The following is a 24,461-nucleotide window of genomic DNA, read 5'->3' on the forward strand; positions in this document are numbered from 1 at the left end:
CAAAGGAGTAGACTAACCTTGTCCTGGGCCCAGCCCAGTCCTCCCACCTTTCCCATCACGGACCCAACCAAGCTCCAGAGCGCACTGACCAGGTTTTATCTCCAGCAGCCGCAGCTTTGGATCTTCAGGTGGGTGCAATCGTCTCTTCTTGCGCCAGCAGCGGGCAGGGTATGTATACAGCTGGCCCGGGGCAAGGCCTGTGGACAGAGACAATGTAAAGATTAAAGGCTCCAGGCTGGAAGGGGCCTTGGAACTACCCTAACTACCCTTTCATTCACAAGGAGAGGAAGCTGAAGCCAGAGAGAAGTGACTTGTCAACATCACAAAGCTGATTGCTAGCAGTGGCAAGACTGAATCTAGGTCATGTGACCCCAGGACCCTGGTTCTGTCAGCTCCACCATGCTGTTCAGCAGCACATGCCACAAGAGCCACTGCCTTCACCAAAACCAATTCTGCTCTTCTGCCTGGAGAGATCACCAACTGGACCTTCAGACAAGAGGGACCTTTGCAGTGTCTCCAAAGCAGTGGATCTCTATCCACCGCCCCTCCATCCAGATCCAGTTTAAGCAGGTTTCCCTTCAAAATGGAGCAGTAGTCAGTTGGCCTACTGTATGGGCAGCCTGGATTGAGAAGCATCGCAAAGAGACAGAACCAAAAACACTAGATCTACTCAGAGGCATCTCCCACCTCCAGCTGCTGCCAGCGCAGAGACTTGTGTAGCCCCCATGAGAACATAAGCTCACTCTGGTGACCGGGCCACATGACCTGCAGAGCCCACCTACCTCTATATCCCAGCCTATGTGCCTGGGCCTTACAAAAAAAATAGGCAGGAGGCCAGGGGCTGGGCTTACATGCCACAGCGTGTGTGTGGCCTTTGACACCATGCTGCATGCCAAGCACCATGAGGAGACCTTCCTGCTCACCAGACAACAACTCTGTGGCTCCGGTGGCAGCTACAGGCCTTGAAGGAACAGGGGCTTCTCTATGCTAGGCCACAGACTATTCCCAGGGAAATGGGGTGGGGAGGAGGCTGAGGGGTGAAAAGGCAGGTGGTTGAGACTGGCTAGGTAATTTTCAGACTGGCTAGGTGATTTGCAGTCTTGAAGAGAGTGTCTGATAACCCCCATAATAAACCAGCAAGCCAACCAACCCCTAATAGGAAGAAAAGCCTAATGAGGACAAGGACTTTTCTGTCTTGTTCTTGTCAGAAATCCCAGAATCAGAACTGTGCCCGACACAGAGCGGAACCAAACTAAATACTCATTGAATTCATGAACGAATATGTTGCAGCTTCCCTTTAAAGTCACAACTGTGTCTTCTGCAGGTAAATGTGGCACACGACAGCTGTTGGATGCAGGCGGCCTACCACAAAAGTGTCACTGCACACACCTAGGACCATGGGCTCAGGAAACATCAGCACCTGATTCCCATCTGCTGTCTTCCATTTCAGGGCCCTTAAAAGTTAAGAAGGGAAACTGGCTTCATTCTTCACCCTTGCAGAGAAAATCTATGTAACTTTCATTGCTATATACTCATTCATTCATTTTCATTTTTACCAGTCACTCTACCCATTTATCGGGATGGGTCTAAGACAGAGTCAATTATCCCAGCATTAAAGGAATGAAAATATTCAGGTCTCTTTATGTTTAATCACACAGCTGCTCCACAGGTTGCAAGACTGTGAGCAAGTTGGAGATTCTGACCTCACCACCCTTGGTTCTTAGAATCCCGAACTGACCTGGACTCAGAAATGTCAAAATCGAATGACCATTGGCCCTGCTGTTCCTGGCTCCAGGGGACTCATCCACCCAGATCCAAACCATCCAAGAGGGACTCCAGAAGTGAAGGCTCAGGCCTGAAGTCAGAGCTCCTGCACCCCCTCTCCTCCCACGGCCGTCTCTGGGCCTTAGGTTTCCCTTTGTAGCCCAGAGGCTGCTTCATGGTGCTTCCAGCCTAATCAAACACAGGTAAGTAAGAGCAAGCTGGCCCCACCAGCAGCCCCCAAAGGTCTACATGGCAAGAGTGCAAAAGTGTCCACACTTGACCAGGTCCTACACCCTCCCTGAGACAGCAGTCACTGTGCTTGGCCAAGGTCAGCAGTACCAGAGAAGCCCCAGGCCACTCTACTTGGAGCTGTAGGCCCATTCTTCTGGGAGAATTCATTTTAGCAGCTAGTTTGAATCTCCAGAAGAAGGAGCTGTTTTTGTTTCATTCTTTCTCTGCTGGATTGGAGACGCTCTGCAGTGCAAAGGAAGAGCACATGAGTCCTGGAAACATCCTAACACCTTTCTGAGCCTATTGCCTCAGCTGTACGACAAGGGCATTAATAACATTAATACCTACCTCCTAGGGGCTGTCGTGGGGATTCACTTATATTCAAGAGAAAGCTCTCTATATCCACAAAGATGACAAATGTCAGTTTTTAATTGTCACGAGTTAGCTGACCTAGTCTTGGACTCCACACCCATGCAACAGGACGGGCCCCCACCCCATCCACCAAACTGCCACTTGATTCTTTAGCCATGAGGGTGGAAACAGCCTTCTGTTTGATGTCTGCTTTGAATCCACCTCATCACAACAAGCAAATGGTCCCAAGAGCTCTCTTGGGGCTCCTTGGCCCCTTCCTTGCCCTCCTCACCAGGCTGACAGACACCAGGGTTCCTTTACAGGAACAACACGTTCAGTGCTGGAGTTCCACTTACAGAGGGAAGAGCAGGGCCCCATGAGACTTATGTTGTTTATCTCATTAGAACAGGAGGCACATAACTCAAAGCGTGTGTGTGTGTGTGCATATGTGTGCGTGTGTGTGCATGTGTGGTAGATGGAGGTGGGGAAGGAGGATGGAGTCACAGCTCCTGTGAGGAAAGTTAACCTTGGCGAGTGAGCCCAGGGCTGGGGAGGGGATATGAAGGAGGAGGAAACAAGTGGCCGAAGACAAGAGGGGAAACCAGTCTTCCCTGGAAACCAAGGCCACTGCTACCCATCACTTCACATATCCCACTGAGCAAACTACTTTCTGTTGTTTTGAGCTGCAGCTCCAGCTACAACACTCATGTCCATGTGTAAGCACAAACGTGATGCACACAGACACACACAATCAGAAACTCACACACTTGCTGAGAGAACTGGCTCCATGGAAACATCTGGCAATGAAAGGCTTGATGCCTTTATGGTCAGCAGACGAATATAGCTGTTATGCACACTGCACTAGTTCAGCAGGTGGATCCTGAGGGTTCTGGGCATCTCTCACAGACAAAGCATGAGCTATGCAAAATTTAGAAGATGAAATGGGAGAGAAAAGAGAGGGAAGAGTGGCCGGGTACAGTGGCTGATGTCTGTAATCCCAGCACTTTGGGAAGCCAAGGCTGGCAGATCACTTATGCCCAGGAGTTCAAGACCAGCCTGGCCAACATGGTGAAACCTCACCTCTACCAAAAATACGAAAATTAGCCAGTGTGGTGGTGCATGCCTGTAATCTCAGCTACTCGGGAGGCTGAGGCAGGAGAACTGCTTGAACCCGGGAGGTGGAGGTTATAGGAGCCGAGGTCATGCCACTGCACTGCAGCCTATGTGACAGAGCAAGATTCTGTCAAGAAGAAAGAAAGAAAGAAGGAAGGAAGGAAGGAAGGAAGGAAGGAAGGAAGGAAGGAAGGAAGGAGGAAGGAAGGAAGGAAGGAAGGAAGGAAGGAAGGAAGGAAGGAAGGAAGAGGAAGAAAGAAGAAAGAAAGAAGAAGAAAGAAAGAAGAAGAGAAAGAAAGGAGGGAGGGAGGGAGGGAGGGAAGGGAGGGAGGAAGGAAAGGAAGGAAAGGAAGGAAGGAAGGAAGGAGGAAGGAAGGAAGGAAGATAGAAGAAAAAGAAGAAAAACAGAGAGGGAGAGGGAAAGAGAGGGAGGGGGAGGGAGGGGGCGGAGGGGAGAGGGAGGGGGAGAGAGGGGGAGGGGAGGAGAGGAAGGAAGGAAGGAAGGAAGGAAGGAAAGGAAGAAGGAGGAGGGAGAAGGAGGGAGGGGGGAAAAAGGGAGGATGATATGGGATAGGAACAGCAATTGAAATGGGGAAGAAAAAGACTGAAGTAGTTTCATCTTTCCCCATCCAGAGCTGAACTGTAGTTCAAGCCCCCCCAGGGAAAGACCTCTCCCTGCAGGATCTCAGAGAAGTGGACCCGCAGCTGCCCCTGAAACTTCCCTTCAAAGAAGAATTTATTACATCACAGGACAGAGTTTCCCACTGTCGGCCAACTCTTACTGTGATAAAGAGATTCACCATCACCTTATTTTGAATCAAAATCTATCTTCCTGTAGGTTATACCTATTTGTCTACCCTCTGTTCCAACAGCAAACAGCTTACATCCCAATCCTGCATCCCATATATCTGCTTGGGTTTTGAAGGGGAGCTAACCAAGAAGCCGAGGAACTAAAGAGGAACAAGGAGTTGTAGGAAAGAGGTAGTGACTACCCCTGCTCAGAACCAGGTTAACAGGATCAAAGTTTCCAAACAGAAAATGACAATACACAATCTACAAATATATTTTTTTTAAAAATACAGTATAACAACTATTTACATAGCATTTATATTGTATTAGGTATTATAAGTAATCTAAAAAATGATTTAATGGAATATGGGAGAATTGTGGTAGGTTATATGCAAATATGCCTATGCCATTTTATATAAGCGACTTGATCACCCACAGATTTTGGTATCTTCTGGGGTCCTAGAACCAATTCCCAGTGGATAATAAAGGATGGCTGTTATGTATATAACATACTATCATTTATTTAACAAATGGGGACACACACATATTCAGACAAATATATATGTGTGGTGTGTTTTGTATGTTTTTTTATGGGAGTATAAGCCAAAAGCTAAAAAAAAAAAAATTACCTAGAGAGAGCAAAATAAAATAATAGTAGCAAGAAGAAAAAGAGAAGGAAGAAGAGGAAATTGCCTACAGGAAGAAGAAACAGGGTAAAAGTGAAGATACGCTAGACTTTCTCACATATACCATTAGAACCATGCAAATATTTTACACAATTATAAAGTAAAATTAAATTAAAATAAAAATCATACATCTGTTTCTGACTAAGATGGAGTATAAAGACCAGATTTAGCCCCCAGCTAAAACCAAAGAGAGGAAGAAAGAAATCAACAACAGTTTTGAAGACAGTGAACATCAGGCATTGAAGGACAGTGATTCCTGAGACACTGAAAACAAGCAAGATAAGCCTGTGATTTGCCAAGCTTATAACCTTAAGAGAGTCTCCAGACTGGAACACAAGGAGGAGGAATACAAGTGGAGCCCTACATGGTCCCCACATTTGAGTTGAAGAGAAAATGCCAAGAGTCTGAGGAGACCACAGTGACTAGAACCCAAGCAACAGAAGGGTGGACAAAGAGAGCTGCACAAGACGTGGGAGATCCACAGAGGTCCCCCTTCAAGTATTCAGGTTTGATTGATCTGTGTATGCTTGTGAGGAAACTAGGCAGGACTGGGGAAAGAACTACCCAAAAAAGATTAGAGGTAACAGCGCTTGGTGTGCACAAGGGGGCGGAAATAGTCTGTTTCCAACCAGCCAATATGGAAAACCATATGACTCACGGGGTACGGGTAGAGTACAGTAGAAAGATCTTGCCTCACTAAGAGGCAATACTTTGCAGACCTAGACTAAGTACTGCTCCAAGCTCCACCTAACAAATCTTAAAAGCAAGACAAGAAAACATCAAACTGTTTCCAAATAACTTAAATATGTCCCAAACAATGTTCAAGAACATTTTCTAGGAATAAAATATATCTACAGCATTCAGCAAGGTAAAATTCACAATGTGAGGCACTCAACCCAAAATTACAAGGCATGTAAGAAGCTGGAAAATATGACTTATGATAAGGAGAAAAAAATCAATCAATTGAAACCAACCCAGAACTGAAACTGATATTAGAATTAGTAGCAAGAACATTAGAGCAGTTATTATTTTTGTTACGCTATGTGTTCAGTTTAGTAAAATTTGGAAGATACATGTATTTTTAAGACTCAAATTTAACTTCTAGAAATGAAAACTATAATGTTGCAAGACAAACAAAAATTATCAGATGGAGTTCATGTCAGATTAGACATTGCAGAAGAAAAGACTGGTAACTTAAAAACACAGCATAGAAACTATTCCAAAATGAAACCCACAGGAAAAAGAGAAAAGAAAAAAAGAATAACGGCATAAATGAAGCTATGGGGCAACTTCAAACAGCCTAATATATGTGTAATTGAAGACAGTGAAGAAAAAATATTTTGTAGAAATAATGGCTGGAGGCCGGGTGCAGTGGCTCATGCCTTTAATCCCAACCACTTTGTGGAGGCCAAGGTGGGAGGATGGCCTAAGCCCGGGAGTTTGAGAGCAGGCTGGGCAACATAGTAAGATCCTGTCATCATGTCTCCGAGAGAGAGAGAGAGAGAGAGGAGAGAGAGAGAGAGGAGAGAGAGAGAGAGGGAGAAAGGGAAGGAAGGAAGGAAGGAGGAAGGGAGGGGGGAGGGGGGAGGGAGGGGGGGGAGGGAGGGCGGGAGGAAGGAAGGAATTAAAAAAGAAATAAGAGCTGGAAATTCTGAAGTTTGATGAAACTATAAACCCATAGATCTAAGAATAAAACTCAATAAAACTAGGTATAAGAAACATTAAGACTATAGCAAGCATATCATAATCAAAACTGCTCAAAAATAGTGATAAAGAGAAAATATTAAAAATACCAGAGAAAGGAGACATGTTACTCATATACAGGAACATCCTTATCTTTGCAATGCAAGCAAGAAAAGAGTAGTTCAACCCCTACAATACTGAAAGAAAAAAAAAAAAAACTTGTCAAACTAGAATTCTATATCCAGCTAAAATATCTTTCAAGAACTAAGGCAAACTAAAGTTTCAGATATACAAAAGCTGAAATAATTCATCAACCCCATACTCTAAGAAATGTTAAAAAGAAGTCCTTCAGGCAGGGAAGTAATACCAGATCTAAATTTGGATCTACACAAGGGATGCCATCAAAATGGTTTAGTACATGAATAATACAAGATGTTTTTCTTATTATTTTAAACTCATTAAAAGATGATTGACTATTTTAAAAAATACAATGACGGCCGGGCGTGGTGACTCACGCCTGTAATCCCAGCACTTCGGGAGGCCAAGGTGGGCAGATCACCTGAGGTTGGGAGTTCGAGAACAGCCTGACCAACATGGAGAAACCCCATCTCTACTAAAACTACAAAAATTAGCTGGGCATGGTGGCACGTGCCTGTAATCCCAGCTACTTGGGAGGCTGAGGCAGGATCGCTTGAACCCAGAGGCAGAGGTTGCAGTGAGCCGAGATGGCACCATTGCATTCCAGCCTGGGCAACAAGAGTGAACTCAGTCTAAAAATAAATAAATAAATAAATACACACTGACAATGTAGTATGTGGTTTATACTATACATAAAAAATAAAATGTATAACAACAATTGCACAAAGCTACTTGGGAGGCTGAGGGAGGAGAATGGCATGAACCCAGGAGGTGGAGTTTGCAGTGAGCCAAGATCACACCACTGCACTCCAGCCTGGGCGACAGAGCCGACTCCATCTAAAAACAAAAACACACACACAAAAAAGTATACTTGTAGTTTCCTATTGCTGTAACAAATTACCCCAAACTTAGAGCTTTGAAGCACCACAAATTTGTTATCTTACAATTCTGGAGGCCAGAAGGCCAAAATCAGTCTCAGTGGAAAAAACCAAGGTTCAGCTGAATTGCATTCCTTCCAGAGACTCCAGGAGACAACCTATTACCTGGCCTTTTCTATAATAGCTTCTAGAGGCCCCTACATTCTTTGGTGCATGGCCTGTTCCTCTATTGTGCACTTTGACTTCTGCTTCCATCATCACATCCAGTCTGACTCTGAACTCCTCCTGAACTCCGTCTTCTTTTTATAAGAACTGTTGTGATTACATTAGGCCCACCGGATAATCCAAGATTATCTTGCCATCTCAAAATTCTTAATCCTGTCTTCAAAGTCCCTTTTGCCATGTAAGGTAACATAGGCACAGATTTCAGTAATTAAAATGTGGATGTCTGGGGTGGGGGAGGGGCCTTATTCTGTTTATCACAGTACTATTGTAGACTCCTTATACTATTCATGAAGTAGAATAATATAATTTGAAGGTTAACTATAATTTAAGACGTACACTATAAACACTAAGCAATCATTAAATAAACAAGTTATAGTTAATAAACCAACAAAAAAGAGAGAAAACATAATCACATTAAATGTAAATTGTCTAAATACCCCTAATTTAAAAATATTGTCAGATTACATGTAAAAAGCATAACACAATATGCTGTTTCATACCCCACTCTCAATAATTCATAGAATAAATAGAAAACAAGTAAGGACACAGAAGATTTTAAACAACACTACCAACCAATTTGACCTAAATCGATATTTATAGAACATTCCAAACAGCAACAGCAAAACACAATTCTTTTCCTGAGCAAACAGAATATTCACCAAGGTAGACCATATTTTGGCTGCCATAAAACAAGTTGCAATCAACTTTAAAAGAATTCAACCATAAAAATCATTCTCTGACCATTTGGAATTAACTTGGAAATAAATAATGGGCACATTCTTTGGAAATGTCCAAGTGTTTGGAAACTAAACAATACAGTTCTAAATAATCCATGAGTAACAGAAAGAAACCAAACAGGAAAATATTTTGAACTGAATGAAAATAAAAACCAAAATCAAAATTTTTTTAAATGAGGCTAACATAGTATTTACGGAAATTATATCAGAAATGACTGTAGTAGAAAAGAAGAATATCTCAAATCAATGACCTTTTTACACCTTAAGAAACAGATACACCTACTATGTACCCACAAATAGTAAAAAATTAGAAGAAGAAACAGAAGAGCAAATTAAATCAAAGTAAATAGAAGGAAATATAATATTTAGAGCAGAAAAAGCATTGAGAAAATCATTCTACCAAAAGCTATTTATTTGAAAGATCAACTAAGATTGATAAACCCTAGTCAGAATGATGAGGTAAAAAATAACATTCAATACCAATATAATGAGTAAAATAATATGTCACCACAGATTCTACATATATTAAAAGGGTAATGCAGCAATATTTGAACAACTTTGTGCAACCAATTAGGAGAATGTAGATAAAAGAAACAAAATCACATACTAACAAAGTTGACTTAAGATGAAATAGATAACCTAAATAGCCTATATCTATAAAAGATATTAAATTTACATTAAAAACATTACTGCAAGGAAATTGCCAGATCCAAATGGATTCACCTGGTAAATACTCATAAAATATTTATGGAAGAAATAATACCAATCCTATATAAAGCTTCAGAAAACTAAAAAGGAAGAAATACCTCCCAACTCATTATATGAGACCAGCATCACCTGACACCCAACCAGACAGACATTACAAGAAAACTATAGACCAAATCTCTCATAAACATAGATGCAAAAACTCTAATAAAACTTGAGCAACACGAATCTAACAATACATTAAAAAAGATAAATAGTATAACAAAGTGGTGGTTATCTACTAGGAATGTAATGTTGGTTAACATTCAGAATCAATCAATGTAACTCATAGTGAAATGTAAATTTAAGATATTAAATTGTAATCAACCATGCCTACATAATGAAGCTTCCAGGAACAAAAGGAAAAACCCATGATCATCTCAGTAGACACAGAAAATCAGATGACAAATCAAATATTCATTTGTGATTTAAAAAAAACCTCTCAAACTACAAATAGAAGGGAGCATCCTCAATCTGATACAGAATAGCTACAAAAAAATCTACACCTAATGTCATACTTAGTAATAAAAAAATAAATAAATGCTTTCTCCTTAAGATTCAGGAGCAACATAAGGGTGTCCCAATCTCACACTTTTACCTAACATTATATTGGAGAGTCTAACCAGTGCAAGAGACAAATAAAATAAATAAAAGTTATCCATATTAAAAGAAAGAAGTAAGTTGTTCTTTATTTACTATTCAGGTTATCTATTAGCAACTAACAGATAATCAACTATATAGAAAATTCTACAGAATCTCTGGAAAGCTATTAGAACTAATGAGGTTTTAGCAAGGTTGAAGGATATAGGAAGAATATACAAAATCAGTTATATTCTGTATATTAGCAAACATCAGAAATTAAAATTTATAAAAATGTATTACAATAGTATCAAAAATTAAGTACTTAGAGATAAATCTGACAAAAATGCGAAAGATCTACACACTGAAATTAAAAATCACTGATGAGAACAATTAAAGAAGATATTAATAAATTGAGAGATGTGCCATATTCATGGGTTTGTACGACTCAATACTGAAAATTGTCAATTTTCCCCAAATGGATCTATAGATGCAACACAATCCCAACCAAACTCCTAGCCAGTTTTTTTGTAGAAATTGACAGACTGATATATTAAAATCCACATATAATGTAAAGGACCTAGAATAATCAAAATAACTAAGAAAAACAAGAACAAATTTTAGAGGGCTAACACCACCTGATTCAAGCATTATGAACACTATAATAATCAAGACAGTGTGGTAAGAGTGTAAAGATAGAACAAATAGGTCAATTAAAACAGAACTGAGAGTCCAGTAATAGACACACATATATGGTGGACATCTAATTTTTGACAAGGCAATTAAGTGGGAGAAAGACTAGTCTTTTCAACAAACTATGTTTGAAACAATTGAATATCCATCTGCAACAAAATAAACTAATCCATACGTTGTACCATATACAAAATTAACTCAAAAATGAATAATAGACCTGAAAGGGAAACCTAAAATTATAAAATTTTAGGAAAAAAAATAAGAGAAACCCCGACCTTGCATAGGTAGTAATTTCTTAGACATAAACATCAAAAGCACAATTCATGAAAGAATAAATTGATAAATTGAAAAACTTCTGCTCTTTGAATGAGATTGCTAAATTAATTGCAAAATTGAAAACTTCTGCTCTTTGAATGAGATTGCTAAGTTAATGAAAATACAAAACACAGATTGTAAAAAAAAATTGCAAAAGCATATGTCTGATAAAATTTATTGTACCTAGAATACATAAAGAACAATCAAAATTCAGTAATAAGCAAATAGCTCAATTTTAAAATGGACAAAAGATTTGAACTTACCAAAGAACATACATGGATGGTGTAATATTGTGATATAATGAGAAATATATATTTTGGTCTTAATCCCCACTTCCTGGCATACAGTTCCTAAAAACCCCTGGCATCTCCAAGTGATGTGTCTTTTATATGCTAAGGAGATGACCCTGGCTGGGACCTGCTGGATAGCCTCAGGATAGGGGATTATTAACAGAGGAGCCAACACAAGATTAGCAGGCTGTACTTTTAGCCCCAACTCTAAGTTCCCACCTCTGACCTCCAGGAAGAAAAGAAGCACTAGTGTTGAGCTAATCACTAATGGCCAATGATTTTAATCAACCATTCCTACATAATGAAGCTTCCATGAAAATCCAAATGGACTAAAATCAGAGAGCTTTGGGTTGGTGAACATGTGGGGGTGCTGGGAGGGTGGCTCACCTGGAGAAGGTATGGAAGCTTCATGTCCCTTTCCCCTTACCTTGCCCTGTGTACCTCTTCCATTTGGCTGTTTCAGATACATGTCCTTTGTAATAAACTGGCAGTCTAGTATGTAAACTGCTTTCCTGAGTTCTAGCAAATGATCAAACATGAGGGGCAGTCATGGAAACCTCCATTTATAGCCCATTGGTCAGAAGCACAGCTGACAACCTGAACTTGAAACTGGCATATGAAGTTGAGGCAGTGCTGTGGGCTGAGCCCTTAGTCTGTGGAATCTGACAATATCTCACAGTAGATAGTGTCAAAGTTGACTTAAATTGTGGAACACCTATTTGGTGTCTGCAGGGAATTGGAGAATTGCTTGGCGTAGGGGAAAAGACATCCACATATCTGCTCACAGAAATACTGAGTAAAAGTATAGAGAAGAAAACAGTCTATTTTCCCTTACAGATGGCAAATAAGCACATGTAAAGATGCTCAAAATCATTATTAATGAGGGGAATGCAAGTTAAAACTGCAATGAAATACTACTATATACCTATTAGAATGGCTAAAAAAATTTTCAGACTGACCACACCAAGTGTTGGCAAGGATATGAAGGAAGTGGAACTCTCATATACTGCTGGAGTGAATGTTAAATGGTACAACCACTTTGGAAAAACAGCTTGGTAGTTTCTTTAAAAGTTAAACATGTATCTCCCTTATGATCTAATTGTTCTACTCCTAGGTAGCTAACCTCACGAGGAGAAAGGAAAGCATATGTCCATTCAAAGACTTGTACACAAATGTTCATAGTGGCTTTTTTTATAGTAGTCAAATACTGCAAACAAATCCAAATGTCCATCAACAGGTGAATGGATAAATTAACTGTGATACAGCCATGCAATGAACTACTACTCGGCATAAAAAGGAATTATTGATAGAGTATTAATTAGTAATTATGCTAAGTGAAAGAAGCCAGACACGCCCTTGTCCCTAAAAAAGGGTGTACACAGAGTGTGGTTCCAGTATAGAAAGCAAATCAGTGGCTTCCTCTGGGGAGGGAGTAAAGAAGGGTAGAGGCACAGAGAAGCGCAGGAAGGATGGATTTCTAGACTCATAGGAAACCTCTGTGAGTCATGGATATGTTCATTATCTTGATTGTGGTAATGGTTCCACAGGTGAATACATGTCAAAACTTATCAAGCTGGACACATTAAGTATGTGCAATTTATTGTATGTAATTATACTTCAATAAAGCTGTTAAACTTTTTTAATAACAAGGCAATCTCGGGGACTTCTGCTTCTGGAAAGATGAAATAGATAGACTTTTTTATATTCCTCCACTAAGTACAACTAAATATCCTGGACATTATTCATAGAAACAGACATAAGAAATAACTGAAAGATGAAGAGAACCAGTCAGAACAGCTTGGGACTTTGGGACCTGAGAAAACAATATGGTTGGGTAGTGAGCTCGCTGGGTATTCTTTTATCTATCTACCTATCTAGCTAGCTAGCTATTTATTGAGACAAAGTCTCACTCTGTAGCCCTGGGCTGGAGTGCAATGGCACAATCCTGGCTCACTGCACCCTCAAACTCCTGGGCTCAAGCAATCTCCTGCCTCAGCCTCCCAAGTAGCTGGGACTACAGGCACACACTACCATACCTGGGTAAGTTTTAAATTTTTTATAGAGACATGGTCTCACTATGTGCTCAGGCTAGTTTGAAACTCCTGGGCTCAAGCAATCCTCCTCTTTTGGCCTCCCAAAGTGCTGGAATTACAGGCATGAGCCATTGTGTCTGGCCCAATATTGGGTATCCTTTATGCCTCATATATCCTGGACTGGATTCTGGAAAAGCTGATAACCCAGAAACACCAACAAATGAAGACCAATAAAAGCCTCAAGAAAATCCTGCTCTCTCTAGCCAGAGAACCAGGAAAGGAGCAGCCTAGCAACACAAGCAGGCATCCCAATAGCTTTGCTGGGTTGGTGTCAGAGAAGGCTAAGGAAAGAGCTGGAGACTTGTGGTATGAGTAGAGGCCCTCCTCCTTCCAAATAGGATAATACCAGTGGAGGCCTAGTGGGGAGCCTGAACTCCCACCTCCACCCAGCAACAAAAAGGTGTTATTCCCCTTGTTAAAGAGGATGTCATACTAGGTTGTCAACAGAAGCCAAGTAGAGAAGCTGGATTTCCACACCCATCTGAGAGTAATGAGGGGCGCCTTGCCTCCCCTACTAGCATAGCTTGAAAGGAGACCTGCTAATATAGAAGATTTAAATAATATCCAGAGTCTCATAACATAACAGCCAAATGTCCAAGATTCAGTCAAAGCCACTTATCTTATGAAGAACCAGGAACATCTCAAAAAACAAAAGACACAGACACCAACAACAAAATAACAAAAATGTTAGAATTATCTGACAAGGATCTTAAAGCAGCCATTATTAAAAGTGTTTCAACAAGCAATTATGAACACATAAAACACATTCAGCAAAGAAATAGAAAATATGAAGAATCAAATAGAAATGTGAAAACCAAAAAAATTTGTAACAAAAATTAACAAGCTCTCAATGGATTGTCTTAACAGCAGAAGGCAGAGGACAGAATAAAGAAGCAGTGAACCTGAAGAGAAAACTACAGAAATCACCCAAGCTAAGCAACAGAGGGAAGAATTTTAAAAATAAATAAACACAACCTCAGGGACTTCTGGGACTATAACAAAAGATCTAACATCTGTGTTGTTGAAGTCCAAGAAGGAGAGGGGAAAGACGGTGGAACTGAAGAGATATTCAAAGAAATAGTGGCTGAAAAATTCCCAAATTTGGCACAAAAAAAAAACCCAGAGACCCACAGGTTCAAGAAGCTGAGTAAACTCAAACAGAATAACTGAAAGAAATCTATGCCAAAACACATCAAAATCACATTCTGAAAACTAAAAACAAAGAGAAAACGTGAAAACAATGAGAGAGAAATGACACCTTACTTATAAGGGAAAAAAAACATTTAAATTTAAATGACAGCAGATTTCTCATCACTAACCATCAGAAAGAAGTGGCAAAACCTTTTTCAACTGCTAAAATAAAAGGACTATCAACTCAGAATTTTATATCCAGCAAAAATATCCTCCAGGAATGATGGCAAAATCAAGACATTCTCCAATGAAGGAAAACTAAGAAGTTGTCACCATCAAATTTACTCTAAAAGAATGGCTTTATAAAGTACTACATCAGGAAGGAAATGCTAAAAGAAGGAATCTTGAAATGTCAGTAAGGAAAAAAACAATGAAGGAGTAAAAATATGAGTAAATACAATAAATGCTTCTCTTATGTTTTCTAAATAATGTTTCATGGTTGAAGCCAAAATTATAACACTGGTATGGTTTTCAATGTATGTAAAGGAAAATATTTAAGACAACTATAGTATAAATGGAGGAGAGTAAAAGGATTTAAGTAATGAGAGTGTTGGGTTGTAATAGAATAGTTTTGTATCTTGATTGTAGAGGTTATTACACAAATCTACATGTGTGATAAAATGGCACAGAGCTACACAATGTCAGTATTTTGGGTTTGATATTGTAAGATGTATTTATCTTGGAGGAAATTGGGTGACGAAGATAGGAGATCTCTCTGTATTATATTTGCAACTGCAAATTGCAAATATAGTCACAATTGCAATTATTAATTATTTCAAGATGAAAAGTTGATTTAATAAAGAAGAAATTATATGAATCCCCTTCCCCACTCAAAAGCAATCCCTGACAAGTGAAAGCAAATGAAACAAATAAATCCAAATGTGTATTGAGTTAGTGGCACAACCACACAGATGGACTATTTCAAGTGACCTTAAAGGAGAGTAATTTGGCTGCACATGTTTAATGGAATATACCTAAGGACAAAAAGAATTGCAAAAAAAAAGAAAATATATTAAACCTTTTTCAGTAATCTTATTGTTAATAGTCATATTGTTATTCTGATAGTGTGTGTGTGTGTGTGTGTGTGTGTGTGTGTGTGTGTGTGTGTGTGTAAAATAAAGCAAATAAGTAATAACATCAATATCATTTCTAGGATTTTTTTGGTGTAGGAGAAAGTAGATATAGAATTAAGATACTTAAAAACTGCTTAAAACTGAATTGAATGGTATGTATCAACACAATTCATAACGTATTTTCTCTTAAAAAGAAAAAAAAAATCGTATTTCTTAGTACTAGTCACTGATAAGGCCTAGAAACAAAGACCAAGCCAGGAGTAATGAACAACACTAGACTGCGGTCTCTAAGTAACATTTCCTACAGAAAGGAGCCAGGATTTCTTCAAGAGGTAGATGATTTCAGGCCTGGAGAGCAGGAAGTATACAGGATGAGCCTGAAATATTTCATCCTACTATTCAGGTGGCAAGAAGGCTGTCGGAAACTACTGGGGTTGTTTCAAAATACCAGCACTGGGCCGGGCACAGTGGCTCATGCCTGTAATCCCAGCACTTTGGGAGGCTGAGGCAGGTGGATCACAAGGTCAAGAGATTGAGACCATCCTGGCCAACATGGTGAAACCCCATCTCTACTAAAAATACAAAAATTAGCTGGGCGTGGCGGTGCACGCCTGTAATCCCAGCTACTCAGGAGGCTGAGGCAGGAGAATTGTTTGAACCCGGAAGGCAGAGGTTGCTGTGAGCCGAGATCATGCACTGCAGCCTGGCTACCAAGAGAGACTGCATCTCAAAAAAAAAAAAACACACCAGCACTGACCAGAATGGCCAAAGATGAGGCAATATAAGCCTCATAAGAATAATAACCACACTGGATTAAAATACATCAAATATGTTTAAATCTGTGAGTTCCTGGTGGTACTCAAAAAAATACTTATTGTTATATTGATTGTCTTTGGAGAATGTTAGGGAACCAATTCATTATTTTGAAAACTGGTAAATAGAGGGGAAAAAAGTCATTTATCCTGCCTTTCATATGTGAACTGTATCTCACAATAACTAAAATTCTAATGAGGGAATGTTTTCCTTTATAGAAGTTGTAGAGCTAACAGATGAAGATATAATGATAGTCTTGGATTGAATATTAACTTTTTGCAACCCTTAATGGGATAAAGAATCCAGGCAATTACCATGAAGGGGCTGCTAACGTCAGTAAAGGAGGGTAACCAGACTGTATGAGCCTCCTGATGAAAGTACACACTACCACTTAGGAGTTGTTCTTACCAAAAAAAAAAGGAACCTGAATAAATCTCCAGACCTAACTACCAATTCACAGGAATAACATCATGGGAACGCAAGCACCAATCCTTCTGGGAAATCCTATAGTGTAAGCAACCCAGTGTCTTCAACAAGTAACATGCAAGGAGGAAAGAGAGAGTCAGAGACAGAGACAGAGAGAAACGCAGAGATGTTAAAAGACACATCAGTCCATTGCAATGTAAGGCTCCCATTTGGATCCTGATTTAAACTACAGGGGGAAAAAATGAATGTTGGCCAAATATTTGATGATATTATTGCTAATATCATCTTATTGCTAATTCTTTGAGCTCTGATAGTGATTGTGAGTTTGTTTGTTTAAGTTCTTTACCATTTAGAGATACATAACAAAATATTTACAGATGAAATCACGTGCTTTCACGTATTTGCTTCAAAATAATCTGAGTCAGGGAGGAAAGTAAGGAGTGCGTACAGATGCAACACGACTGACCATGAGTTGACCATTGTTGAAGCAGGGCTACATGGGGATGTGTTTTTACTATTGTCTTCAATTTTATATGAAGGTGAAATTTTTCCAAATGAAACATTTTTAAAAATATATCCAGACAGAGCCAGAAAAATCACATTCCTATAGCTGTCTCCCTAATAAAAAGGTCTTTATTCTGTTCTTTGCAGCCTAGAAGACTAGTGTCATTGCAGCTGTTGTAGTAACAGTAATATCAATAATAATAGGCCTGGTGCGGTGGCTCACACCTGTAATCCCAGCACTTTGGGAGGCCCAGGTGGGCAGCACATGAGATCAGAAGTTCAAGACCAGCCTGACCAGCATGGTGAAACCCCATCTCTACTAAAAATACAAAAATTAGCCAGGTGCGGGGCATGGGCCTGTAACCCCAGCTACGCAAGAGGCTGAGGCATAAGAATCATTCGAACCCGGGAGGCGGAGGTTGCAGTGAGCCGAGATCGCACCACAGCACTCCAGCCTGGGCAACACAGCGAGACTCCATCTCAAAAAAATAATAACAATAATAATAATAGCACCCAGCATTTCGGAAGTACATACTTACTATGTGCTAAAACTCATGTTATGAGTTTTTAGGAATAGTCTCATTTAATTCAGACAAAATATTATGTGGTAAGTACTGTTATTATTTACATTTTACAGATGAGGAACCTGAAGGACAGAAGTTTGGTGACAAAGCTAAGCCTCACACCAAGATCTAATGGCAGATTTCTGGCTTGTAACCAACACTCAAAGGTAAAAGATGAAGATTGCTGTCATGTCCTCAGTCTTGCCTTCTTTGGGAGAAACACCTTTAGCTCTTTCACTCCCCACTCCACCCGACCCCTGCTACATGGCTTCAATGCCCCACACCATCCTTGTCGCATTCCTCAGAACACCTGCCAGGAGCCATAAAGTAACTGAGTTGCTTTAAGGGATCTCAGAGGCCCATGTGCAGCTAGCCCCACTCCGATCCCACCCAGGCTGCCTGGATTCCCAGACAAGCTCTGGTCCTCCTCCCTCCAGACTGGGAGCCTGCACATGCGCATGTCCCAGGAGTGGCGTAGCTCACCTGGGCCTCGGTGCCTCTTCTCCATCCAGATGTAGCAGTTGTTCTGGGCCACCCCAGTCTGTGAGTCCAGGAAGGGAAGACGCACGCTGCGCTCTGCACACAGCCGTGAGTTGTAACTCCGGCAGTGCTCAATGGCTTCCTTGTAGAACTGGTCCCCGAGCCTGCCAGAGTCAGAGAGTGAAAGGGTGAGGCCAGGAAAGACTGAAACACATCCAGAGGGAAACAAACACACCTCCCTGGGAAGACTGAAGACCCCCCAATTAGGCAGACCAAGGCAATGAGCACCAAGAGCCTTGCCAATGATCCGAATGCAACTCAGTGTCAGGTCTTGACCAGATTTTATTTTCTATCCCAAATCCACCAGGCAACTTAGAAACTCCTCTAACAAAGAGCATGGGCTTCCAAGGATGAGTCACCGGTAAAAGAGAGCTGTCTGTGTTCTAGAAAGCATGAGGTCCCGCTCCAGAAGGGAGGTAGCTCTGGAACAACCTCTGCATGGAATCTAGAGGACATCACACTTCTAGAACCTCCTCACTCATATTAGCTACATTTTATTCTCAGAAGTCACCAGCAAAGGCACTCTAGGTGAACCCAAATCACCAGCAAAGATACCCAGTTTTCCATTATAACAGAAGAGAACACTCCATATAAACAAAAACTAGGACAGAAAAAACCATTCTATAAAAGTAGGGATATTGCAGGAAGAAGGAGGTGTAGAGGAACAGGCACCAATCTTTTAAAACTGTATTACTTAAAGAAAAATAACTTTCTGATAGAAAGCAAACAGAATTCAACAATTTTGAATTCAAAATAATTCAACTCAAGGAGTTTAAAAAACAAACAGAAAGACCTTTCTGGTTTGCTGGACTGAGAATCTGATTAAGCACAGTAGGTTTTACGTTCCTGACTCTTTGGTATTTTTGGACACGTGGTGATGCTACTAATTTTAAGATAGTGTCCTTTTCAAAGACCAAAAATAGAGCATTGATATAATTGATCAAATGCAAAGCACTAAAATAATCAATGAGATCAAATACCTACCAAATAAAACATAGGCACAGGCTAATAAATGTCTCAAAGAAATACAAATGTAATAACATAACCTATGCCAGGTAAATTCAAGCCTCTTACTGGGGTCAGGGGGCAGTGGGCGCAAAGGAGTGGAGTATGGGAAGAAGAAGTAGGAAGGGAAGGAGTCACAGAGGTCACAGGGGCAAAAGGAAGAATCAAGAGTTTATTCTGAAGCAACATTATGATGTCTTTTTGTTTTGATTCTATGTAGATTTCAGAAAGTCAAAATGAGAGGGAAAGTCTCTAAAAATAATATTTCTTAACCAAAGTATTTAGAGGAATAAAGAAAGCAAAATTAGGGATTTGTTTTTTGGAGGGTTTTTTTGGGTTTTTTTGGTTTGTTGGTTTGTTTGTTTGTTTGTTTTTTGAGATGCAGTCTCACTCCGTCGCCCAGCTGGAGGGCAGTGGTGCGATCTCGGCTCACTGCAATCTCCGCCTCCTGGGTTCAAGCGATTTTCCTGCCTCAGCCTCCTGAGTAGCTGGGATTATAGGTGCCCACCACCACGCCTGGCTAACTTTTTGTATTTTTAGTAGAGACAGGGTTTCACCATGTTGGCCAGGCTGGTCTCAAACACCTGACCTCAGGAAATCCACCCGTCTCAGCCTCCCAAAGTGCTGGGATTACAGGCATGAGCCACCACGCCTGACCTCAATTTCTTAATTGTGGTAAAATACACATAACATAAAATTTCCCATCTTAAGTATACAATTTTAGTGTACAGTTCAGTGGCATTAAGCACATGCATACTGTTGTACGACCACCACTACCAGCCATTCCCAGAACTCTTTTCATCTTGCAAAACTGAAACTCTGTACCCATTAAACAATAACTCCCCATTCCCCCTCTGCCCCCACCTCCAGAAACTACCGTTCTGCTTTCTATCTCTATGATTCTGACTACTCCAAGTACTTCACAAAAGTGGAGTCATACAGTATTTGTCTTTTTGTGACTGGCTTCTTTGACTTAGCATAATATCCTCAAGGTTAACCTATGTTATAGCATATGTCAGAATTTCCTTCCTTTTTAAGTCAGAATAATATTCCACTGTATGCATACACCACATTTTGCTTATCCATTCATCTGTCAGTAGACATCTGGGTGCTTCCACATTTTAGCGATTATGAATAATGCTGGTATGAACATGAGTGTACAAATATCTTTTCAAAACCCTGATTTCACGCTGGGCATGGTGGCTCATGCCTGTAATCCCAGCACTTTGGGAGGCCGAGACGGGCGGATCACGAGGTCAGGAGATCGAGACCATCCTGGCTAACACGGTGAAACCCCGTCTCTACTAAAAACTACAAAAAAAACTAGCCGGGCGACGTGGCGGCGCCTGTAGTCCCAGCTACCCGGGAGGCTGAGACAGGAGAATGGCGTGAACCCAGGAGGTGGAGCTTGCAGTGAGCTGAGATCCGGACACAGCACTCCAGCCTGGGCGACAGAGCGAGACTCCGTCTCAAAAAAAAAAAAAAAAAAAAAAAAAAAAAAAAAAAAAAAAAAAAACAAAACCCTGATTTCACGCTGGGCATGGTGGCTCATGCCTGTAATCCCAGAACTTTGGGATGCCAGGCAGGTGGATCGCCTGAGATCAGGAGTTCGAGACCAGCCTGGCCAATATGGTGACACGCCGTCTCTACTAAAAATACAAAAATTAGCTGGGCGTGGTGGCGGATGCCTGTAATCCCAGCTACTCAAGAGGCTGAGGCAGGAGAATCTCTTGAACTCAGAAGAGGTTGCAGTGAGTTGGGATTGTGCCACTGCACTCCAGCCTGGGCGACAGGTGAGACTCTGTCTTAAAAAAAAAAAAAAAAACCGCTTTCAATTCTTTTACGTATATACCCAGGAGTAGAAGTAGAATTGCTGAGTCCTATGGTACTTCTACTTTTCATTTTTTGAGGAACCACCATACTGTTTTTCATGGTAGCTATACCATTTTACATTTCTACCAACAGAGTACAAGGGTTCCAACTACCCCACATTCTCATCACCACTTGTTAGAAAGCAAAGTTTTAAATGCACTTTTCTATACTCTTTTAAAAAGCCAATGGGTCAGGTTCTAACAAAGAGCTTAAAACAAATACCTTACTTGGGAAAACACAACCCTGGAAGCTTCTGAGGCATCATTTGGAAATTACTTGTTGACAAGCATCCGAAAAAACAAACAACAAAACAAAAAAAAACCCTTTGCTCCTTTTTCACCTCTGAACATCTTCACATCCACAAGGAAGGCATAATACGCTCAGAAAGCATCCTGGCAGTTGCAAAACCAAACTGCAATCAAATTCTAATAGTCACGTGGCTGGAAATGAATTGGGGAGGGGATATGAAAGCCCATTAAATGCTATAAAACTGAATGGCACATAAGCTGATGTAATCAAAGCTGGTAACAAGGATCATGAGATTGATCAAAAATAAAGAACCACTTTTTACAAAGTATTTGTGTCACACCAGCTTAAATGCTTCCTTCTGCTATGGCGATGTAGCTCAGTGGAACAGAACTTTCACAGGCAGCTTGGCCCAGACAAGAGGACCCAGGTTGTTCAGGGTATCCTGGATGCTCCAGCCCCCACCCATGAAACAGCAAGCAGCCACACCACATCAATGAGAACTGACAAGAACATTTGACGGAGAGGTGTCCAACGTGAGAGCAGCAATCTGTTTTCCCAGGACCTTCTGACAGACTGCCAAAAAAAAAAAAGATGTTAATTATCCCAACCGCAGAAATTCTGCTGAAAAGAGAACCCATAAAATCAGGCCCCCCAAAAAATGAAAATGAAAAATTATATGGCAAAACTCATCTACTGGAGATGATCATTTTCAAAATAAACTTCTGGAAACCAATACAAAAGAAATCTACACAGTAGGATTCCAAATTGGACTTGTCCTAATATGCTAGTAACTCACTTCCAACAGCGTCAATCCAGACAAGAGGAACAATAAATTGAACTTGCTAAAAATGCGAAGTGAGGTTGGCCAACATTGGTGCTCCACACCAACTGGATCGAGAATGTCAAACAAAGTGGCACGCTGGGCGAAAATTAATTTCATCTTAAATACTTTCCACTTTCATAACATGCAATGTTATTAGTAACAAGCATGCTGGGGGAAAATGTATATTTCTAAATGTAATCTTTGTGTGAATGATACTTCTCTTATGTAAACAGAAAAGACTTTCTGTGGACTGGGACAACTGTATTAAAGATCGAAGCTGCAAAAACATGACATTCAACAGCCCCTCTACCATCATCTCCAGGGAAGTCCTTTCAAACAGACCAGGTGTTGGCAGAGATTCGGAACCAAAATTTAAAGCCTTTTTCAAGATATAAGAGGAGAAAAGAGACTTCAACCTCCCTGATAAATTCAAGAAGCACTGCTCCAAAAGTTAATTAGCCAAAATCTTCACAGGGCTTGCTGTGCTCTCCAGAAGAAAATCAATGGCTAGTTCTCCCTAACCCGTAGAAAGCAATTTAAACAGTAGAGGACAAATGTCCTTTCCAACATGGTATTTCTACCAAAAAAAAAAAAATCCCACAATGATAGGATCCCAGGAGTGACATTTACAAGTCGAAGGGGTCAGACGGAGCAAGGAAAGGCTGGCAGCAAATGACTCATCTGTGGAGAGATGACCAGTGTACCCTCGGTGGGATCACACATGGGACAGTCCCCACCATCACCTGCATGCACCAAACGGAGTGGGGCTGGATCCCCAAGGGATGATCGATGTCTTCAGCTGGAGGAAGCTGGCACAAGGCAGGGTAGAATGATGTTCTTATCAACAACTGACTTCAGGCTACTCAAGGCTGCAATCAGAAATAGGAAAGGCAAGGGGAGCAAATTGCTGGGCTGCCCAGGCCCCCCAGACAGCATTCTGGTTGCAGTAGTGCTGGCTGCCTAGGTCTAGGGGTCTTTAGGAGGGATGGAGGTCCCTCTGTGATCCCATCTGAAGTGAGAAGCCATCCCAGCTCTGAGAGCTGTTTCCACATGAGATTTTCAGCAACCCTCCTTTAGCCTATCTGTGGAGATGGATTCCAGGGGGCCAAAGAAGACTCAGAATGGGAAACATGAGACTTCTCCAGAGTGACTGCCAACCAGGCTCCAAATGTGATTTTTCAGAGCCTATGAATCACACCCCCTCTAAGACCCTCTGCCCTTCCTCCTCCAATCTCCTGCTCTCAAGACCACACCTGCTTGCTCTGATTTCTCAGATCACTCTCAGGTCCAGCCAGACACCTGGGCTCCTCCCTTTCACTATTTCTCTTGTTCTGTGTTCTTACCCAAGGACAGGTGTCCTGCCATACCAGAAATGTGTGTCCAACAGCAAGTTCTCATCTTCTGCCAGAAGCCTGCTTCCGCCCGCCCAAGTCTCAGTCCTCCTCGGGGGTGGGGGCCAAGGCTATGCTGCCCTCCCTCTCCCTAGCAACTTGGCCTTGACTCTTCCCTTGCCTTCAACCCATCTGGAACTGAGTTCTTTCATTTATCAGGAAGTTGTCCTTTCTCTCCACTCCCCCTGTGCGGCCCCAAGTCCTCTTTGCTGTATACACAGGACCTTGGCTCATCACCACTGTCTGTGCACAGAAGCAGAGATAAGCAGAGCTGAAGAGAAGCCCTGGCCTGTGGCAGGATTTGGGGGCTCTCCTTCCCCCAGCGGCGCCTCTTCCCCACTGTGGGCATCAAGTTTTCCTGCTGTCTCACTCAGCTGCTCACATTGCCAGAGCCGCCCACAAACACACATGAAAGCTCATCTACACCAATACGCTAACTTCCTGCTATGTGCATTTAAACATGTTTAACTCAAACTGTTCATGGAAAGCTCTGTCTCCCATTTAGTCTTTTAGAACAACTGGCACACAGGGGGCAATATCTGGCAAGGTGGGGGAAAGTCTTTATTTTCCTTGAAGTGGTCCTGTTCCTAATGCATCTCTTGAAAGAAGACCAAGTTTAGTGTTTGTTACAGACTGAATTGTGTCGTTCCTCCTCACCGAAAAAAATCCACATGTTGAAGCCCTAACCCTCAATATGATGGT

General features: G+C 41.2%; 1 protein-coding gene across 1 annotated transcript; it reads right to left on the reverse strand.

Annotated features, from left to right (window-relative positions):
• On the reverse strand, nucleotides 1-24,169 carry LOC115896028 (zinc finger protein DPF3-like). Its single transcript, XM_030926506.1, has 3 exons — nucleotides 23,997-24,169; nucleotides 18,363-18,523; nucleotides 1-197 (listed from the first exon to the last, which is right to left on the reverse strand). Exons 1-3 carry the CDS (start codon nucleotides 24,167-24,169, stop codon nucleotides 13-15), a joined length of 519 nt encoding a protein of 172 aa, XP_030782366.1. The 3' UTR covers nucleotides 1-12.
• Between the last annotated feature and the right edge of the window lie 292 nt (nucleotides 24,170-24,461).

The sequence above is a fragment of the Rhinopithecus roxellana genome, unplaced genomic scaffold (assembly GCF_007565055.1).
Source record: "Rhinopithecus roxellana isolate Shanxi Qingling unplaced genomic scaffold, ASM756505v1 contig4485, whole genome shotgun sequence".
NCBI classification, from domain to species: Eukaryota; Metazoa; Chordata; class Mammalia; order Primates; family Cercopithecidae; genus Rhinopithecus; species Rhinopithecus roxellana.

Bases quoted from the DNA above. Each gene is read 5' to 3' on its own strand.
- LOC115896028 (XM_030926506.1), bottom strand. From the start codon at position 24,169: ATGTGTGTTTGTGGGCGGCTCTGGCAATGTGAGCAGCTGAGTGAGACA. The intron at 18,524-23,996 runs GTGATGAGCCAA...TGACTCTGGCAG, and splicing joins GCTTCTGTGCACAGACAGTG to GCTCGGGGACCAGTTCTACA. The intron at 198-18,362 runs GTGAGCTACGCC...CTCTGTCCACAG, and splicing joins GAAGAGGCACCGAGGCCCAG to GCCTTGCCCCGGGCCAGCTG.